This window comes from Dipodomys merriami, unplaced genomic scaffold, assembly GCF_024711535.1.
Source record: "Dipodomys merriami isolate MVZ:Mamm:240054 unplaced genomic scaffold, mDipMer1.0.p SCAF_60, whole genome shotgun sequence".
Classification (NCBI taxonomy): domain Eukaryota; kingdom Metazoa; phylum Chordata; class Mammalia; order Rodentia; family Heteromyidae; genus Dipodomys; species Dipodomys merriami.
This window is the reverse complement of record NW_027206180.1, coordinates 4,161,230-4,180,960: the sequence shown is the minus strand read 5'-3', so window position 1 is coordinate 4,180,960 and position 19,731 is coordinate 4,161,230. Positions and strand designations below refer to the sequence as shown.

At 51.3% G+C, this 19,731-nt stretch overlaps 1 protein-coding gene across 2 annotated transcripts in view; it reads right to left on the bottom strand.

Annotated features, from left to right (window-relative positions):
- The window catches only part of Usp7 (ubiquitin specific peptidase 7), a 44,112-nt gene extending 24,709 nt beyond the window's left edge, over positions 1-19,403 (bottom strand). The window contains exons 1-2 of one of the 2 annotated variants that reach the window (XM_070003502.1): positions 19,263-19,403; positions 2,386-2,490 (exon numbers count right to left, since the gene is read on the bottom strand). In XM_070003502.1, the coding sequence (XP_069859603.1) occupies positions 2,386-2,490; positions 19,263-19,344 (187 nt within the window). In that variant the 5' untranslated portion in view covers positions 19,345-19,403. Of the gene's footprint in view, positions 1-2,385; positions 2,491-5,803; positions 5,875-19,262 lie in introns of those variants that run through there. The other variant, XM_070003503.1, reaches the window with a different exon arrangement.
- Between the last annotated feature and the right edge of the window lie 328 nt (positions 19,404-19,731).

Here is a 19,731-nt window from a genome sequence, read left to right as displayed (position 1 = left end):
GAAAAAGCCGGAAGTGGCGCTGTGGCTCAAGTGGTAGAGTGCTAGTCTTGAGGAAAAGAAGCTCAGAGAAAGTGCTCAGGCCCTGAGTTCAAGCCCCAGGACTGGCAAAAAATAAAATAAAAATAATAATAAAATAAGAGTAATAGTAAGCAACTGCAACCCCAGACCCGCCTGTCACCCGCTGCTGGGGAGCAGCGCTCCAGCGGCGTTCCAGCCTACCACTCTCCTCAGATGCCCTGACAACCCACCAGTGCCAGCAATCATGAGATGGGCCCAAAGCTCCCAATCTCATCTCAGGACAGAAGGCCACTCCAGGCCTCAGTCATGTGACCAAAGTAAAAAAGGATGCAACGCTTCAAGATTTAGAATGGAAGAGACTTCTCCTAATGATGACCTAACTATCTAAGGAACACAGGTACCTGAAAAATGTTAAGATGCAGAGTAGATATCGCTAGAAAATAAATCTGATATCTTCCCATTATTCTAGCAAGGTTTTAAGCATTCTCATTTTCGTTCTCCTACCCGTGTCTCCACTGTGCTAACAAGAACACAGTTAGACACTGATCACATAACATGCCTCTGCGGCCATGCGTGTGAGACTGAAGCCGGAGGAGCTCAGTTCAAAAGGGCCAGCCTGGGCGACACAAGGAAAACGCTGTGTTCTCAGGAAACAGCACAGCAGCTTCCCAGGGCGTGTGTCCTGGTTTGACACGTTTTCAGAGTCTGGGGGACCACTAACATGTCTAGTGTGGTGAAGCATGAGAGCCGAGCCACGCCGTGCTACAGCAAAGGGCCGGGCCCAGCCCAGAGCTCCTCCAACGCCCACAGCGCGGGTCGTGGCTGCCTGCCCTCTCCCTCCTTTGGGTCTGCCATCCCACAGATGGGAAGAACCATGGCAGCCCTTGGGCCTTTGAGAAGGTAACTCCAACTCCACACCGTGGAGACTCCTCTACCTCCCCACCTGAGAGCCACAACAGGGGCATTTCTACCAGTAACCCTGTAAAATCTCAAGAGCAAGAGCATTTTGCCTGTCATGCCTTTCTACAATGATTCTCAACCGAGGTGACCCGGGCCCCCAGGAGACTCCGGGCCACGTCTAGAGCCAACTCTGGTTGACACGTGCAGGTGGGTGGGAAATGGGGGTGGAAGTGGGGTTACAGGCATTTCGCAATGCACAGGACAGTGCTGCGCCCTATGTACAACCATGCTTCCCCAACCCTCTTCCTGAGGGGGAGGGAGCTTCACCACCGAACTGCACTGGGAGAGCTGACAGGGTGGGGCCAGTGACTGCTCCGCACGTGACCCAAGTTCAAGTTGCTCCCAGATGCACGCCTGACTCCTTGGCAAGGCCAACTTCCCAAAGGTACTCTCTGAATCACTCTCGGCATCTCTGGAGTCCGAAAGCCCAACAGCCAACGAGACCACGCCCACACCATTGCCCTTGCCCTTCTTCTACGGTGGAAAGCGCACTCCACGGGGAACAAAGCAGCGGGTGCAGCCCACGCCTCTTTACCTTCCTCAGATATTGCCTCAGCCAGCTGCCAGGGGAAAACCGCACTGTGAGAGAACTCTCAACTGCGGCTGCAGTTTCGCATGGAGGCTGAACTTTTGGCAGGAGGTCTGACAGCAGTCCTTCTGGTGGTGCAGCCCGTGCCTGATGGTTTCTTTCAACTGCCCCGTTACTCCCCTGGGAAGGACACAACCCTCATGAGGATTGATGGACATGCTTGTACAGAACATGGTTTCATATAACACTGCAAGATTCCAGGGGCTGCATAAAGCTCCCTTCAGGGGATTTTCGACCTTGCAAATGTTTGGGTCACATAATCTGATAAATTATAAGAAGAAATAGTCTCCATGGAAAAAAAAATGATGTCCTAGAACACAAAATGCCCATGCATGTACATATGCCTTTACACGTAGAAGCTACCGTTGAAAGTCAGTGGGGAATGGGAAGCCCAAAGCTTGACTGACTGTATTCCTGCCCGGGGTGGGGTTCTTAGCTACAAGTGACCGCTAGACGCTACAGAGAGAATGCAATGGAAAGCCAAATCCCAATGTCTGGAAGTAGCTTGCTGTAAACAAAAGGGAAGAAGGAGGAAGGTCTGCTCATCGCCTGAGTGCTACCATGACTGGAGAATGGCAGGTGCGGTGGATGCCCACTCACTACAAGTCTGGAGTTGAACCTTTATGCTTATGCTGGGGAGAAACAACTTACCTTGAAGTTTTACAGGCAGCCACGAAACTCAAAATAAAAATAGGAGCTTACATTTCTCTCCTACCATACTGAGAACTAGCTACTCTGAAGAAGCTCACAACTGCTCAGGGATGGAGTCTGTGCTTGCGGCTGAACTCTGCTGCTGTGAGTAGGCCTGGCGCACTTACCATCCTCCATGTCCTCTTCCGCATTGCTGTGCCCGTCACTCAGGGCCACATTCCCGTTGATGACAGGATTCTGAGTAATTCTTGGCGGGTCATCTGTATCTCCAGCTTTAACAAAAACAAAGACATCCAACAGGTTTGACATTCTCAGCTTGGACCACACGGTAAATAAATATATATATGTATACACACACACACACACACACACGTGCGCGCACATACACACACACACACACACATATTTTGACAATTTGTAGTGAAAAATTATTCGAATTGAGCCATAATTTAAAAAAAAGTCATTCTAATCCCTAAAGCATTCATTATTGTATTTACTAAATATAAATAGGACTCTCTTGCTTTCCAAAGCTAAATGCAATTGGCCACACTGTAAAATCTCCTCTGTATGAAATTACACTTACATAATTATGGTTTGGGGGTACGTGAAAGTGTTTTAAATGGATCTTTTAATGCTACAATGGTTAAATGGCTTAGATTTAAGAAACTATATAACTGATGTGAAAAGTTAATTTTGCAACACATTTCCTAATTAAGACTTGATCCTGGAGAGCTGGAGATGTAGCTCTTGCCTAGCATGCACAAGGTTCTTGGTTTGATTCTCAGTGCCACAAGAAAAGAAAAAAAAAATTAAAAAAAAAGCCCAAACTTAGTCCTATAGACTGTTTTGTTGAGAAGGCCAAATACGGTATATTCAAGAAGCATTCAGCTGGGCACTGGTGGCTTACACCTGTAATTCTAGCTACTCAGGAGGTGAGAAAACTGGAAGTGGCATTGTGGCTCAAGTGGTAGAGTACTCGCCTTGAGCTGAACAGCACAGGGACTTGCTAATACCAGAGTTCAAGCCCAATTACCCACCAAAGAAAAGAAGCATTTAAACATCTACAACTATGGTGATGAAGCATGTTCTGAAAACTAATGATTCACAGAGGATATAAACACTCCCAACGCTAGCATCTTAAGCACTATTTTCATCCACTGATGAAACGTAACTCTCTTACAGTGACACGTCTGAAACTTTTAAGAATAAAGTAAGCGCTGGGAGCTGGTGGTCCAGGAGGCTGAGATTTGAGGATCATATTTCCAAGCCAGCCTGGACAGGAAAGTCCATGAGACTCATATCTCCAATGAAGGACCAAATGTGGAGCTCTGGCTCAGAGTGGTAAACTGTAGCCTTGAACAAAAGAGCTCACACATACATAAGCACCCAGTCCCTGAGTTCAAGCCCCATAACCAACCAAAAAAAGAAAAAATAAACTGTGTGTGTGTGTGTGTGTGTGTATGTATGTTGTTGTTGTTGTTGTTTTGTGAGGGTCTTGCTATACAGATCAGGCTGGCCTCAAACTCAATATCTACCTTCCTTAATCTCCCAATATGCTCAGATAATGCGTGTGGGCCACAATGTCCAAACTTTATAGAAAGAGTTTAAATACTAGCCATTGAATTCACCAGTTATTTCAGAAGTGTAATGCAACCAGTGACGACCCTTACGTTGCTCTGAGAATTCCTCGGCACACCACCCATTGCAATAGAAATTGTTACATGTCTGTGCAAACAGAAGGCATGTGACTCTAAATAGCAAGGTAGCTGGTCTCTGGCCTTCCCAGCTTCAGAGCATTTCTGCCACCAAGATCAGAAGGCTATCTTATTCAGCACCACGGACAGTGCCATATCCTTCTCCCTAAATCCCAGCTCTGCAGTTACAGGATGAAGACCTCTACATGAAACCACACATCCTTCTCTTGCACATCTCAGAAACGCTTCAAAAAAGAAACAAAGCTGGGTGCCAGTGACTCACACCTGTAACCCTGGTTTCCGCAGGTGGCTGAGATCTGAGGATCGAGGCTCAAAAAGCTAGTTTGGAAGGTAAGTCTGGGAGACTCATCTCCAATTAACCACCAGAAAACTGGAAGTGGAGCTGTGGCTCAAAGTGGGAGAACACTAGCCTTGAGCAAAAAAAAAGCTTGGGGACAGTGACCAGCAAAAACACACACACACACACACACACACACACCTAAAACTTATGGCAATTATTAAAAAACTACCACCAAGGGGCTGGAGGTGTGGTACACTGGTAACAAGAGGCTGCTTAAGCATGAAGCCCTGAGTTCAAACCCCAGGACAGCCTCTCCCCTCAAAAGAGGTATTGTAAAAAAAAAAATCAATGCCACATAATGGTTGAGGGAAGCCCCGCTGTTTTAAAACACTGCCTGGGTCTTTGATGAAGCCGCTTCCTCTGCAGCTGGTACCTAAAAGCCAAGGCAACAAGTAGAGGTCTACAACTGGACATATGCTCCCTTTTGGTGGATCTGTGGTTTGAACTTCAAGTGCTCTACACCATTGGAGTCCCATCCCCAGCCGTTTTGCTTTCTTCTTCAGATAGGATCCCACTCTTTCGCCTGACCTGGTGGTACTGTTGGGGCCCTGGAACTAAGGGTAAAAAAAAACAGGTCATGGAGCGCTTGCCTGAGTGCGCGAGGCACCGGGCTCGACTTCCAGCACCACAGAAGTCCTTGACACGCTACGTGTCTTTAAGAAGAGAAGTACCATTCAAAAGCAGCACACTCAGAAATACAATTACAACCCTCTTCATTACTCCTACAGCACAGAGCATTATTCTGTATGTTCATTAAAAAGGCACAAAATACCCATTTCTCAGAAACGTAAGACTATGTTTCTTCTTTACTGAGAAGCCTTTGCTTGTGTTCAGCCTTTTCCTGCTGACTTCCACTTGTGATGTCATAACAGAACCACGATGTCACCAAAGAACACTTGCCAATTGCTACGGAAATAAGCTGGCATGGTGGAGCACCTGACTCCTCCCTGGGCAAGAGGAAACACTTCACAGAACAGCCAGCCTCTAGCTCCTCGGACGCCAGCCCTGCTCAGTGCTGGGCTGGCTCGCCTGTGACATTTTCCTGTCACCTTACAAAGATTTACCAATCTCTTCTCTAAAAAGGTCCGGGTAGGGGAAAGACAACGCAAACATCTCAAGTAAACGTGACACAGCCTTCTAAGCAAGGGTCCACGTACTACCATCAAGGGTGCCTTGGCTGTAAAGATGCACCTGCCTCCTGTCCATAATTGTCTTCACTCACAGATTCTCCCCCATAGTGATAATTTACTGATAATTTACAGCTGGTAGTCCTTGGGCTGGTCAAATGTCACCCTTAGCACACCATCCCCAACCTACCTATCCACTCACCTCCAACGCCAAGTCACAACCCCTCTGGGGTGGTTTTCTGCCTGACCTCTCCTTTTCTCCTCCATGGTACTCCTACATATTATTTAACATGCCACATGTTAGAACAAATGAGAGGTATCACTTAACACTCTAGCCTGATAGTATGTGATTGGTAATCCCAAATACACTTAAGAATAACTGAGAAATAAAGTCCTGAATCACCTTCCGGCCCCAGCCTGCGGTTTCCAGCCATATCTCATGGCTCTGCAGCCGAGACTGGGGGTGGGGTCCCCCACAGAGTGACTGCATAGAACCTCAGGGGCCTATACCTCAGCATTCTTTTTTCTCTTTTAAAAGCATCCTACAAATTTCTTTAAGTCCAGACCAGCTCATAAGCCCAGACAGATAATGTGAAGTGGTCCAGAATCAGAGTGAGGGTGTGAGTGGAAAACCAGTGAAATCCCCAAAGAAAAGCCTATCTCCCAGGTCCTTTCCCACACAAGGACACTGCTGAGCCAAACACACCAGGCCCGAGAAGCAGCATGTCCCAGGGCTGGTGCCCTCATTGTGACAACAGACCTCTAGTGATGCAAACATATCTATGAATGCTAGTTTCATGCTTGCTACTCCAGCCAAGCTAGATCCAGGACCAGACCTACAGTCCTAGCTGCTCCTCCAGGCTGAAATGGAGTCTGAAGCCAGACTGCATGCTTTCATGGTAGGGTACTAGCTTTATTGTAAGCAGGGTAGAGCAAGAACGAGATATACTAAGTTCAAGCCCCAGAAGAGGCACAAACAAAATAAAAAGGTGTACATACTCCCAATACAACTTGTGCTCCTGCACAATTTCGACTGAAGTCAAATTATGGATTCACTGGCAGCTCTAAGATACACACAGAGAGAAAGGCCATGAGCCCTTTTCCTAATTTCCCCCCTAGTGCCATCTTGCAAAAACTCTAGCACACCACCACCACCACCACCACCACCACCACCACCACCACCACCACCACCACCACCTCCTCCTCCACCACCACCACCACCACCACCACCACCTCCTCCACCACCACCACCACCACCACCACCTCCACCACCACCACCTCCTCCACCACCACCACCACCACCACCACCACCACCACCGTCAGAATACTGTACAACTACCACTTGGGCTCAGCTGGGGTCTATCTCTGAACAGCTGCAGTGCGTGTGCAGCTTTGTGTCTGCTACCAGTCAAGACTCCCACACAAGGCCATCGCCAGGCCTTTCATGACCACACCACCTCCATCATTCCTGGAAAACCTGAATTGCTCCCTCTTGTCATTTCACAAATGGTCCCATGGTTCATACCAATGTGCTCCTTTTTTACTGCTAAGCAGGGAAGACAATACCCTGTGAGCTGTGGGTGTCTCTGGTTTAGGGTATTACAAGTAAAGCTGCTATATGAATTTCCCTATGGGTCCTGGTTGCACAGATGTTTGTACTTTTGGACTTTGAAAGAATGAAATAAATGTTCAAGCAAGTATATGAGTCTGCAAATGAGGCCCCATGAAGGATGGAAGAAAGTTCTTAAGCCAATTCCAACCTTCCTCTGTTCACACTCGCATGTGCAATGTACATGTACTTGTACTCAGGAAGCAAACAGTACACTGACCACAGAAAAGACAGAATTATACGGTTTCTAGCCTCAAATAAGGATACATCTACATATGCACAAATATGACTAAGGGTTTATTTTATACCAGTGCTAAAACGTGATGGCATGGTAGACTCAATGGTTCTCCTACGGGTGACTATTTCCAACTTGCCAAACGCCATCAAAAGTGACTTCAAACACGCTGAGCTGCATTCCAGCCCCCTCCCCAAAAGTCAGCCAAGCCTTTTCAAACAATGGCAGTATCAGCCATGCCTCTGAAGTACCCTAAATGGTGCTGAATGCTGACCACATGAGCAGGCTCCTGCACCGGGCTTGCCAGCGCTTCCAGAAAGCAGCTCCAGCTGTACCTGCTACACCACCCAGCTGTTCCAGTCCACAACATGCCTTCAGGTGCCGAAACCTAGGAGCAAAAACCTAGCTGCTGGCGAACACCTGCCAGCAGAGGAGCTAATAAAACAAGCTCAGCCATCAACAGTTTCTTCAAGGGAGAAACCCAGCCTGGGTTACTTGCAAGATGAGGCAGCAGAAGGTGGTGTGGTCAGAACCAGCCACTCAAGAAATCCATTCCCTGGAGATCACCCTCGCTTACGACCTTGTCCAACATGGCAGCTTTAACCTGTGGTGGGCACTGAGGGTTACAAACCCTATACAACTAACCAGCTGGCAAGCATGTCTTCAAGGTTCTCTCTTCCACAAGAGAAACAAGGCCGTCTGCTCAACTGTGGGGCTAGAGCAGGCCTGTAAGGAGAAACCCCAGGACGCTCTGACAGAGATGGCCTCTGGAAAGCTGCGGATGGATTATCTCCTGGATAAGCAACACCTGCAACAGGGACTGGGGCATGGCCCAAGGCCTAGAGCTCAGAGCCAGATGGGTGGTTGGGGATGGGGGGATAGGACCAGATTAGAACATGAAGTAGCCACAGGTATGCGATGCAGAATACACATGACTGCTCCTGCAACGGGCATGGAGGGGCTAACACACAGAACAGTGACATAAAATAGCCATGGATGTGCTATGCACGACACACACGGTCGCCTGTGTGGACCTGGATAATCGTCTCCCTAAGGCATGAGGGCACAGCCTCTCAGGAAGGGAAGCCCCTCATCTGTGCTTCCCCGATGTGGGGCATTTTCAGTGAGCATGTATCTTAAAAGAGCAAAATTAGGAACAAATACACCAACCTGATCCTCTTTCGGCCCCTATGGTTACTATTTCTCAGGCCTTCTTACCACCCATCTCAACTCCCAGAGAGCCTTTGCTCGCTCATCTTGCCAGTCCACATGATTCATTTTCCATTATTATTCGTTTGCCCAGGGTAGTGGCTATCATCTGGACCATGAAGGGCCAGGCAATCTGTCCCTCACAGCCTGGGTTTCTACAGCACTCAGAATAAAAGCAATGAGTTCAGAAAAAGAATAACCATTTTAAAAAGTAGAACTTTCTGGCCATGGGCAGACCAGGCATACATATCCCAGGGTGCTAAGGATGCAGAAGACAACAACAGACCTGAATTACTGCCCGCTGTTAGCCGGCACTGCCTACTGTTCTACGCCAAGCTCTGGGACTGGCCGCTCTGCATCCTGAAACCCAACCAGTCACCCCTCAGGGCCATCTGCTTTCCTCCAGAGTCCTGACTTTCACACTCCAGGTGGCCATTTGCAGTGGTGGCCATTTGCAGTGGTGTGTCCGCACTACCGCACGTCGGCTCTCTGGATACCATCCCTCTAATTGAACATGGGTGGCTCATTTTCCCAGAACCTCAAATGCAAGTGGTCTACAACAAACAACCCATCCACTACAGAACAGAACCAGAGCTCTTGTTTACTGGGCAGAGGCACATTCAGAAAACAAAGATCAAGCCAGGTGCCGGTGGCTCATGCTGGGCATCCTAGCGACTCAGGAGGTTGAGATCTGAGGATCGAGGTTCAAAGTCAACCAGGACCAGAAAGTCCGTGAGACTCTTATCTCCAATAAACCACTCAGAAAACCGGAAGTGGCAGTGTGGCTCAAGTGGTAGAGCGGTTGCCTTGAGCTGAAGAACAGCACCCGCACAACCGATCAAAAAAAAAAAAAAAAAAGAAAACAAACAAAAAACAAAGATCAAAAGTCACACCTCCACTTCTGAGGCTGGAGACGTGGCATACTGGTTAGAGGCCCAGGCAAGCAAACGAAGAGGAGACAAGGGGGAAAAGGGTAGGGCTATCTGTACCAAAACTGCAGTCTTGCTACTGTTTGAATGCTACACCTAACTATTCTGCCCAACACCACCAATCTTATTTTTTGAAATTCAGTGTCAGAAACAGAAACCAGAAAGGGAAATACTCAAAAATAAATGCCACACAGCTAGCTAAAAAGTTAACTGAGCAAGAAGACTGGTCTGTGAAGTTACCTCACTCCAGCTGTGGGATCCAGAGGCTCCGGCGATCTCTGCCTCCACCTTGTGAAGGTGGGCAGGCTACAGGGAAGGCACGTGGCCAACCCAGCTGGCGATAGCGGACACTGAGCAAGAAACAAGCATGGAACAGACTCAGACAATCTGTCTAACGTAGAGGTACCTGGACAGCCTCCAGCCATACCAGCTCCCTCTGTGGAAACCCAAGAGTAAGGTTTACCCTGTTCCCATCTTAAAACTTCACTGCCCAACTGCTAGACATACAAGAGACTGGGGGGTGGGTGGAGGGGGGGCTTCCAGAATGCTGACACTTGTGCTGAGTCCCCACACAGCAAGGCCTCTACTGATTCAAACTTTCCCACAATACTCAAGCCATGGATCCCAGGATGGTTGAGTTTGGGGGTGGCACGTTTAGGCACAGTCCCCCCCCCCCGCCAGTCCTGGGGCTTGAACTCAGGGCCTGGGCACTGTCCCTGACCTTCTTTTGCTCAAAGCTAGCACTCTACCACTTGAGCCATAGTGCCCTTCTGGCTTTTTCTGTGTATGTGGCACTGAGGAATGGAACCCAAGGCTTTTATGTATGCTGGGCAGGCACTCTACCACTGAGAGCCACCTTCCCAGCGTAACACGGGATTTTGTTAAAGCATGTTCCTAGCTGGACTGGAGCATGACTCAAGTGGTAAAGTGCCAGCCGTGAGTGAAAAGGCCAAGCAAAAGCGTGGCTTCACTCTGCATGTGCTCTACCAAAGTGTGTCATGGTGCTTAGTATCTTCTTGTATCTCCAAATTCCACCTGCGCCCTGCATGGAGCCCAGCCTACCTTGGAAGTGAGCCACTTTCTCTATTCAAAGCATGTGGTTAACCACACAGAAATATGCAGCCGACGAGGCCCAACTGGAGCCTGCCACTTCACGGTGATGAGGTGAGAAGCTGGGAGGAGTAGGGAGCAGCCCTCAATTATACTTTGTGTGTGTGTGTGGGGGGGGGGTGTCTGTGTGTGTGTGAATGAGGCAAGAGTGGAATTTGAACTCAGGGCCTCACATTTGCTAGGCAAGTGCTCTACCACTGAGTCACCAGCCCCTCACAGCTACTTTTATGGCCAATGGTGTCTCTTGATCATACTGAACTGCAGATGGCCAAGCAGACAGGCAGCCTGAGTTCCAGCTGTCACCTGCACTGGCTGAGCTCAATCTTGGCTGTGGGTGTGCCACAACTGTGACGAGAACACCCAGGTTCCCAAGCCTGGCACTGGGAAGCCTCGGTGCCTCTTTCCCGCACAACTACAAGCACCTGTAGTCCTCGGGGTCCTGCCAGTTCTCTCGGGCAGCTGGACATACTTTCCTTGCTTTACAATTCTGGAGGCCAGCATTCAGGGCTGAAATGGGTGTGGACATACCTGCACCCCACCCCCAGGAGACATACTTCCCTGCCTTTCAAGCCCCCATCCCCTGCACACGTGGCGCCTTCAAAGCTAGCAGGACTGGTAAAGTCATTGTCATATCAAGTAGCAATGAGTCCTCCCCTCCCCTCTGTGCTGCCAGGACCGCTGTGATCACACAGTGAACCCATCTAGGGATCCTGAACTTGACAGGATATGGACAAGGGGCATTACTATGTAACTGAACACATCCCAGCTCCCAGGGACTATGGCATCGACATCTCTGAGGGGCACACAAAGCCTCAGCTTCAAGTTCTACCTCATTACTCCTGCACGAAGCCTCCCTGACCACCCTTTCCTCAAGCTGCTCTAACTACCACGCTGGAGTCCTCCCCGACATGCGTGCGGAAGAGCCATCACCTGCAGCCGGACCAGGCCTGCAGGCAGTGGGTATCTGATGAACGAAAGTCCCAGTGTACAGTCAGGGGCCAGCCACGGGCCATAGAAATAAAGACCAATAAGCAAGGGGCAGGTAGCACCAGGAGGTGCTGGTTGCTTTTAGAAACTTTTTAGCAAGGGGCCTCTGTCCAGTGGGCCCATCTCTCTCTCTCGCCCCACAGAGTCTCAGGTAGGCCACCCTGTGTGGTATAAAACTGGCCAGTCAGAGCAGGGCACTGCAGTGATTCTGTGAGATTTCATGACTATTTTTTAACCACAACCCAAAAAGATACAACCAGACTCCATTTCTTAGGGAAGAAGACAACTTAGCTGTAGGCTTACTACAGGATAAAGTTGTTGAAGCTGTCTACACAGAGGAAGCGGTGCAAACTACTTAATACAAGATGAGTACATACGGGTATACACTGCCCCCAGTCAGCTCTAAGGCACAAGAACTATGGTCAGCTCCTGCTGGAATGACAACAAAGGCACTGTGGGATTATCTGTTGTTTTGTGATTGTTTTGTGCTGGGGATGGAACCCAGGGCCTTATACATGCTAGGCAAGAGCTCTACTGCTGCACTGCCGCCCCAAACCATTAATCACCTACACACACTTCCTAAGAACAGCATGCTTCTGCAATTCTTTTTAGCAATGCATATTTGCTTTAAGTGTAACAGTTGGGGTGCATTTTTTGTGTGTGTCCATTTCTTAAGGCTGGAAACTGAAGAAAAAGTTATGCCCTACTCAAGCAACTTGAGGAATCCTGAACTATAGGATTCAAGAACCACTGTTTGCACTCACTTTGCTGTCCTAGGATTTATGGCACCTTTCCAACAGTGACCTTAATCTCACCAGCAGCCCAGTGGATCGCTCAGAACCACACTGCATTTACAGTGACTACCAGGGTGGCCAGGTTGGCTACTGGGCACACTTGGATAAAATACTGATAGCCAGATCAATTAAAAAACAAAAACAAACAACAACAAAAACATGTGCTTTAAATCTCCATGTGACTGGTGGTGTAGTAATTGCATGGTACAGGGTTCAAGACTTCTCTACCCTTAAGCCGTGCCCTGTGGGGCTGTGGAGAAGCACAGCTCTAAAGGGGAATGTCCCAGTCTGCGTGGTTACCTGCAGCATGAGGCCTGGAGGACTTCAGAGAAGCCTGGATGGGCAGGGGCATCTCAAAGGGCACAGCAATCCTCCACCCTCGCCCCTTTTCCTTACCTTAGCCCTTACAATGTTAGGACACAAGTGGAGAAAGGGCTGAGATTTATGTGGATGGTCTCTAGGATACTTGTAAAACCACATCAAAAAGGATTTCAAGATGGTTTGAGTTTATCTGACTGAACAACTTCTACAGCTAATAGAAAACAAGAATTGGGAGGACAACTTCACCATTATCTACCCTACACTCTAAAAAAGAATTGGGTGGCTTAAAGTAGCAGACTGTCTGCCTACTCAGGAGTTCAAACTCGAAGATCTACTGTCTCAAAAACAAACAAACAAACAAAAAACTTCAAGCCACGCAGATATGCTAAGGAACACTACATGGGCTTGCTTTGAAACAGCAATTGCACAGGGTCAATTAAGAGTCCTGAAATATAATGTATTCCCCAAAGCCACAGGGATGATGAGATGTTCTCCCAACTCTAGGCCAACGGCCCACAGCCTGTTTTTAAGGGACCGATTAGGGGCAGGGCTGGCCAGTCTACACACTAAGCACAGAGATGCCACCCTCAACCATTCCTGAGTGCCAAGAAGTGGAATGTCAGGAAGGACTGAAAAAATAAAGGCTACCCTCAGGCACCTGAGGTTACACCCTGGGCGTGACCACTGACTTGAAATGTGGGACACAACCAAACTCACACAACAGGCTCCAAACCAGATGCCAGTTTAACAACCTATTGGGAGAGCTGGCCCTTCCCTGGGAGAATATTCTGGGGGTTGATACCTGCCCTACAAGAAAAGAGCCACCTCCTGGAAACTAGAACAGCACACTCATGGACTGCCGGGCTTTGGAGGGCACTGGAGTAAAGCTCCAGTCAGTCAGATAAGTGGGGGCACGGGGCTGTCAACAGCTGTGACTCAGCAGGGGTCTCCGCCCACCAAGGGTGGGCCCCAGGCTGACTCAGGTAACCCAGCAGCCCTCAGCTACCCCCGATCCTCCTGTGGACTTCCACTCTGCTTCTCAGGATGGAACTCCCCAACCCTCTTCCTTTCCTTGGGTCCTGCCGGCGTCCATCACCGAGCTCTGGGGCCACCCCCGCTCTTGCCCAGCTCCATGCATTTCCCTACATGAGAGCTTTCAAATACTATTTCCAGTTTCCAAGTAAAAAGCTTAGCCCTCAGAAGTGAATGCTTCACAATTTTTACATGTCTAACTTGTCACCAGCCAAGGCCTATGTTAACTTTCTAGAAAAATGGCAGTACAGCCGGGCACTGGTAGCTCACGCCTGCAATCCTAGCTACTCAGGAGGCTGAGATCTGAGGATCGTGGTTCAAAGCCAGCCCAGGCAGGAAAGTCCGTGAGACACTTATCTCCAATAAACCACTAGAAAACCGGAAGTGGCGCTGTGGCTCAAGCAGTAGAGCGCTCGCCTTGAGCTGAAGAGCGCCAAGGATAGCGCCCAAGCCCAGAGTTCAAGCCCCACCACGGACCAAAAAAAAAAAAAAGAAAGAAAAATGGCAGTACCAACTTACTAGCCTACAACTTTATCAAGTCTAAATTAGTTCAGAACTAGTCCTTGTAAGCAGGTGATATCAAACACTTGACTGCCAGGCTACACTACATGTCAAGAAATACCCTGCGGCTGGGTACTAGTGGCTCATGCCTGTAATTCTACTCACTCAGAAGGCTGAGATCTGAAAATGGCAGTTCAAACCCAGCCCAGGCAGGAAAGTCTATGAGCTTCTCATGCCCAAAATACTCAGAAAAGGTTGGAAGTGGCACTGTGGCTCAAGTGGTAGAGCACCAGCCCTGAGCAGAAGCAGCTCAGGGACAGAGCCCAGGCCGAGTTCAAGCCTCAGGACCAGCAAAAGTAAATAAAATAAAAATATCTTGCTGTAACCTCACTCTCTGTAAGATTCCTTTGCCTTGGAAATAAAACAGAAATATCCAAGCTACATATTACTCATCCCAAAAACTAGAAACATTAACAAAAGTAAATCTAGAAATACCCAAAAGAAAAGCCTTCAGTAACACTTATGAAGATCTATCAAAGTCCTTCTCTGGAAAAATAAAAACCTTCTGAACTTAAAGAAACCAAGGTTAAGAGCAATAAAATTGAATTCACAGTTTATGGCCTACGGACCTTTCACAAGGCCATCTGGCTAGGGTCCATGCTTGCTACCATGTTTCCTGGATGCAGATCTCCCACAAACAAATGTTTAAAAGGAACATGACTGGTCACCTTCCAAGCACACAATTCAAGTGTAAGTGGTAACCCCACTCTCACAGCTCCCCCTTCCCCCAAGGTATGTGGCTGAAGTGACCAGCGAGATTAGGGTAAACAAAGGTATCTAAATGGTTTAGTTGTGGAGATGGAGTCTCCACAGGTCTTGAACTTCCATTATTACCCTGCTGCAGACCCTCACTAACACAGACCACCCTGCCTGGCTCTGAATGGAGTTCTGAGCCACTTTTCCTAGGGTAGCCGTCTTGTTGGCATCACCCGGCTGTGCACAGGCTGTGCAGTTTCCTAGGGGGAAGGCAGAGCACTGGGGTCCTCTGAGCAGGGCAGTGACAGGGTGCAGCGGTCCCGTAGAGGCAGCTTTTCTTTTGCAGAGGCAGAGATCAGTAAGAAGGCTCCTGCAAAGGTCCCAGCAAGGGCCTCCTTTACTGTGGTTGTGGTGGCTGGAAAAACCTACAGAGCTTGGTAACAGGATGTGGGACCCGGAGAAGAATTTAGGGCACACTCCAAAGGCTGAAAGCCAGTTGACCCGGCTTCCCTGATACAACCCGATTCTCTGCCTCCTCAGTGGAATAGCACTAGAGCAATCAATCTGATGAGGCCATCAGGCTGATGTCAGTACCAGTCTCCCAACATACCATGGCCACACAAGGACTGTCAATCTCATGCTGCTTAGGTGCATTCTCTTTTCTTCATGGTTCACACCAGGATATAAATGACTACAGCAGGACATTTTTGCACACAGACAATAACCGACCTGCCTCAGCTATGCTGGGCTTCCTGGTGCTAGATTGATGTGATCCAGGTACTCATATTCCTTCCTCAGCAGCAGAGGCTCTCTCTATAGGGCCTAGGCCTTCTCCGGCATGTTTGGAATTGTAGTTATATACCACCATGCCGGGCCTACTCTGAGGCTTAACGGTCACGATGCTCCTCACTGGAGAGCTGTAACCACTCTGCCTAGAGGACTGTGCTTGGTGACTGTTGTCTTGCCAGGACCTGGTGAGACCATCTTTGCAGGGAACATAGAAGCAGAGGCACCAAGAGTTTAAAGCTGTACACGTGAGATCATGAGCAAATCCACAGAGACCCAGGCAGACTCTAACCTCAACTCTTTGCCCCTCTGTGAACTAACTTAATGATCTTTCTCCTATTCCAAGATTGATGCAAAGGAAAATGAGATGAACTAAAGGATACACTTTCTCCCCCTATGTGGTGGTATGGTTTCCTTGACTCTAAAAGGAGAAAATGACCATCAGAAAATCAGCAAAGGGAGAGCTAGCCTGCAGGGAGTTAACTTCCCAGCACCAAAACCTGACTCACATCAGAGTGAGAGGGTTCCAAGGCTGCCCTAATTTCTTTTCTACCAGGTCCTGAGCTAACGCTAACTTTGGAACTGCACTGAGAATTCTAACACCAACAAAAGCCAACGCAGGGAAGATTATTAACCTCTCACATCATCTGACTTATTTGCTGCACACAGCGCTATCAGGAAGGAGTCATGTTTTAGTTTATCTGTGAGGGAAGTGCAAGAACCCACTTTCTAATGGCAAGCACACCTTGGTAGAAAAGTTCCACAGAAAAGAAACCCACCACTAGGACACTGCCGTCACCGGGCTGCAGAAGACTGGCTGGTACGCAGATAGTGGAGCAACTACCCTGTCTGGGAGATGACTGACAGATGCTCACCTGGGAAGAACTGCATCCGGAACAGTTCTTACATCCACACAGGAAACTGCGCCTTAGCTTCCACAGGACACACCCAGACCAGATCTCTCTTCTCTAGTCCCATCCAAGTCTCTCTGCCTTGGCTTTTGTGACCATCCACAGTAGACAATAAATAAATTGCCAAACACTCTCGTTCCTGGCTACCACCTACTACCACCACCGCAGCTTCCACAGCTCTATTCGCCCCCCAACAAGATGTGCTTACACCCTCCCCCCAGCCAACTGCCCCTCATCTTTTTCCTCCCTACATTTCTACCTAATAGCTCATAATAGACATTTTTATTAGCATACATTAGTTGTACAAGGAGGGCTTCATTGTGACATTTCCACACAGGTATACAATGTATCCCAATCAATCTCACCCCCTCTATCTGCTGGCTCCCCCTTTCTTCAAACAACTTCAACAGGTTTCACTGTTCTATTTTCATACATGCAAACCATTTCACCATATTCACCCTCATATATAATAGGGCATTTTAAAAATAACTAATCCAGAGCATTTTATTCTCCAGTGGATATGCAAGGACTGTGCAGACGTCAGGCACAAACAAAATGCAACCCCAGAGAGAGAGGCAGGCAGGCCAGGCAGGAGAGCAAACTAACCCTGACCTATTGATAGGGAAAATCAACCAATCCAACCCGTCTCCCAGGGAACCGTCAGCACCCAGCCCAACCCTGGGGCGACGCTCCATCACTCTAGAGAACCTCAACAGCCCCAGCTCCCACCAAGTCTCTCTTCCAGCCACCTAATGAAGCAATCCCTTCCTTCTGCATTTGAGACCTAGGTCTCACTAGGAAGCCTAGGCTGATGTCATGATCCTCTCGACTCAGCCTCCTTACGGAAGTCCGGTACAATGTCCCGCTGTCTTTCTGGTATTGTGATAAAAGTATGTATGTATGTGGCTAGCGGTCCACCTGAGGAATGGGAAGACTGGAAGCGACTGGCTAAGGTGTAGGCAGCTTTTACATCATACACCTGTGGATGTTCACTGCCAAGCCCCCACAGTCCTACAATGTTGGCCAGGGACCTTTCGGACAGTGAAACCCTAACACAGGCGGCCTAAGAAACCAGCAACTGAGCCGGAAGCAATTTACATTCCTTAGTAACTAAAACATTTGCCCTCCCATCTGTGATGCTGTGGTTAAGGCGGCAGAGAAATCAAGGGTTCGGTTCACCTTCCAGTACAAACTTTGGCATGAGAATAAAACTTCAAGAGCAAAAGTGAACTGAGGCAACTGGAAACCTTGCAAAGTTCCTGCACCTCTCCCCAACACCGGTCTTCCAGCAAAAGCTATGAAACCTGGAGACAAGGAAGGACCTACACACAGGGAGACTGTCCTTCGGGGGTGCGGAAAACACTTCACACAAGGAGGCAAAGCCAGCGCACCTGGGAAACTGACAGTGCTCAAGTTACTGGATTTGTTTTGATCAGATAGATACTTGGAAAAACCGCCACAGACCGGATCCTTCCTAGTTCCGTCCGGGGGCGCGGCACGGCACGGCACCGGGGAATCCGGCCGCGGCATTCCTCCCTTGACTCGCCCGAGCCGGACACTCGGCGAGGCCGCTGCTTTGCTGGGACCCGGGGAAGGAGCAGAGTCGCGTGTCTGGCAGGGACCCCGCTCGGCGGTCCCCACTCCTGCCGTCGATGGGCGCCCCCTCCGTGGGCGGCCGGCGCGGCCATCACCGTGCGGACACCCGCTCATCAGCCCGCGGGCCACCGGCCACCGGTGCTGGGGTTGAGTTCCCTCCCGGGCCCCCCTCGCTTCCTTGGGACCTCGGCACGAGGAGGAGCAGCCAGTCCTGAACGCCGGCTCCGCTCCGGTGCGCGGCGCCTCGGCTGGGGCCGACCCGACCCCTGCCGGGGGGGGGGGGGGGGGAGAGGGCGGCCGTGTGTCCCTGGCCCGGGTCGCGCTCACGCACCATCCGGTCACCGGGGCCGCCCCCCGGCCTCCTCCCACCCCCGAGCACCGGACCTGGCAAACTTTCTGCCGACGCGCTCAGGTTTTGACTCACTCGGCTGCGGGCGGCCATGTGCCGTCCGCCCGCCTCGGCCCCGGCCCCGGCCTCGGCCCCGGCCCCGGCCCGCCCCGACTTTCCGCAGAGTTTCAGCCCCACACCTGGCCGGATGCGGACCGCGCCACCTCCATCCCGCCAGGTACCCGACTCCGGAAGCAGCCGCAGCCGCAGCCCGGGTCACAACGAATCACCCACGAGGACCCGAGCCGGGGACCGAGCCCGCCGGGCCGCGCGCCCGCCCGCCCGCCCGGCAGGTGCCGGCTGCAATTCCACGCATCGCGGAGCGGTGCCCCCCCCCGCCCCGCACACACACACCTAGGAAAAGCGGGGGGGGGGGAGCTCCGGAGAACGAACTCCACCCCCCCCCCGCACCCCGGATCCCCCGGTGCCCGCCCCGCGACCGCGGCCCCTCGGCCCTCGCCCGCAGGCCGGAGCGGTGAGGGGGCAACACGCTTTGTGCACGGGCCCCCGGCCGGGGCGACGCGGCGCGGCCGGGGGTTGGGGGGGGGGACCCCGAGCCCCAGCGGGCCCCGGGCCTGGTTAAAGATGGCGAGCCCCCCCCTCCTTCCCTCCCTCCTCCCTTCTCTCCTTCGCGCGGATCCCGCGGCCGCCCGGCCACAATGAAAGGCGGCGCGGCGGCGGCGCCGGCGGGGCCTCACCTTCCATCTCCATGTCCTCGGGCTCGCTCAGCTGCTGCTCGCCCGCCTTGGGCGGCTGCTGCGGCTGCTGCTGGTGGTTCATGTCGGCCGCGGCCTGGGCCTCGCCTGCGGCCGGGGGCCGGGGCTGCGGGCCCGGCGGCGGGAGGCGGGCGGCGGCGAGCCGGGGCGGCGGCGGCGGCGGCGGCGGCGGGGCGGCCTCCTCCTCCTCCTCCCGCGCGTCGTCGGCGGCGGCGGCCCCGGGGCGGCCCGCGGCGGCGGGCGGCGGCGGCGGCGGCGGCAGGGAGACGCGCACGTACTTGCTCGCGATTCGCCCAATCTCGGCGCCGAGGCGGGCGGGCGGCCGGCGGGCCGGGCCGGGCGGCCTCGTCGCTCGCTGCGGCCGCCGCCGCCGCCGCCGCCGCTCCCGCCGCCGCGGGGCCCGCCTCCCGCCGCCGGGGCCGGGGCTGCGGGGCCGCGGGCCGGCCGGGGG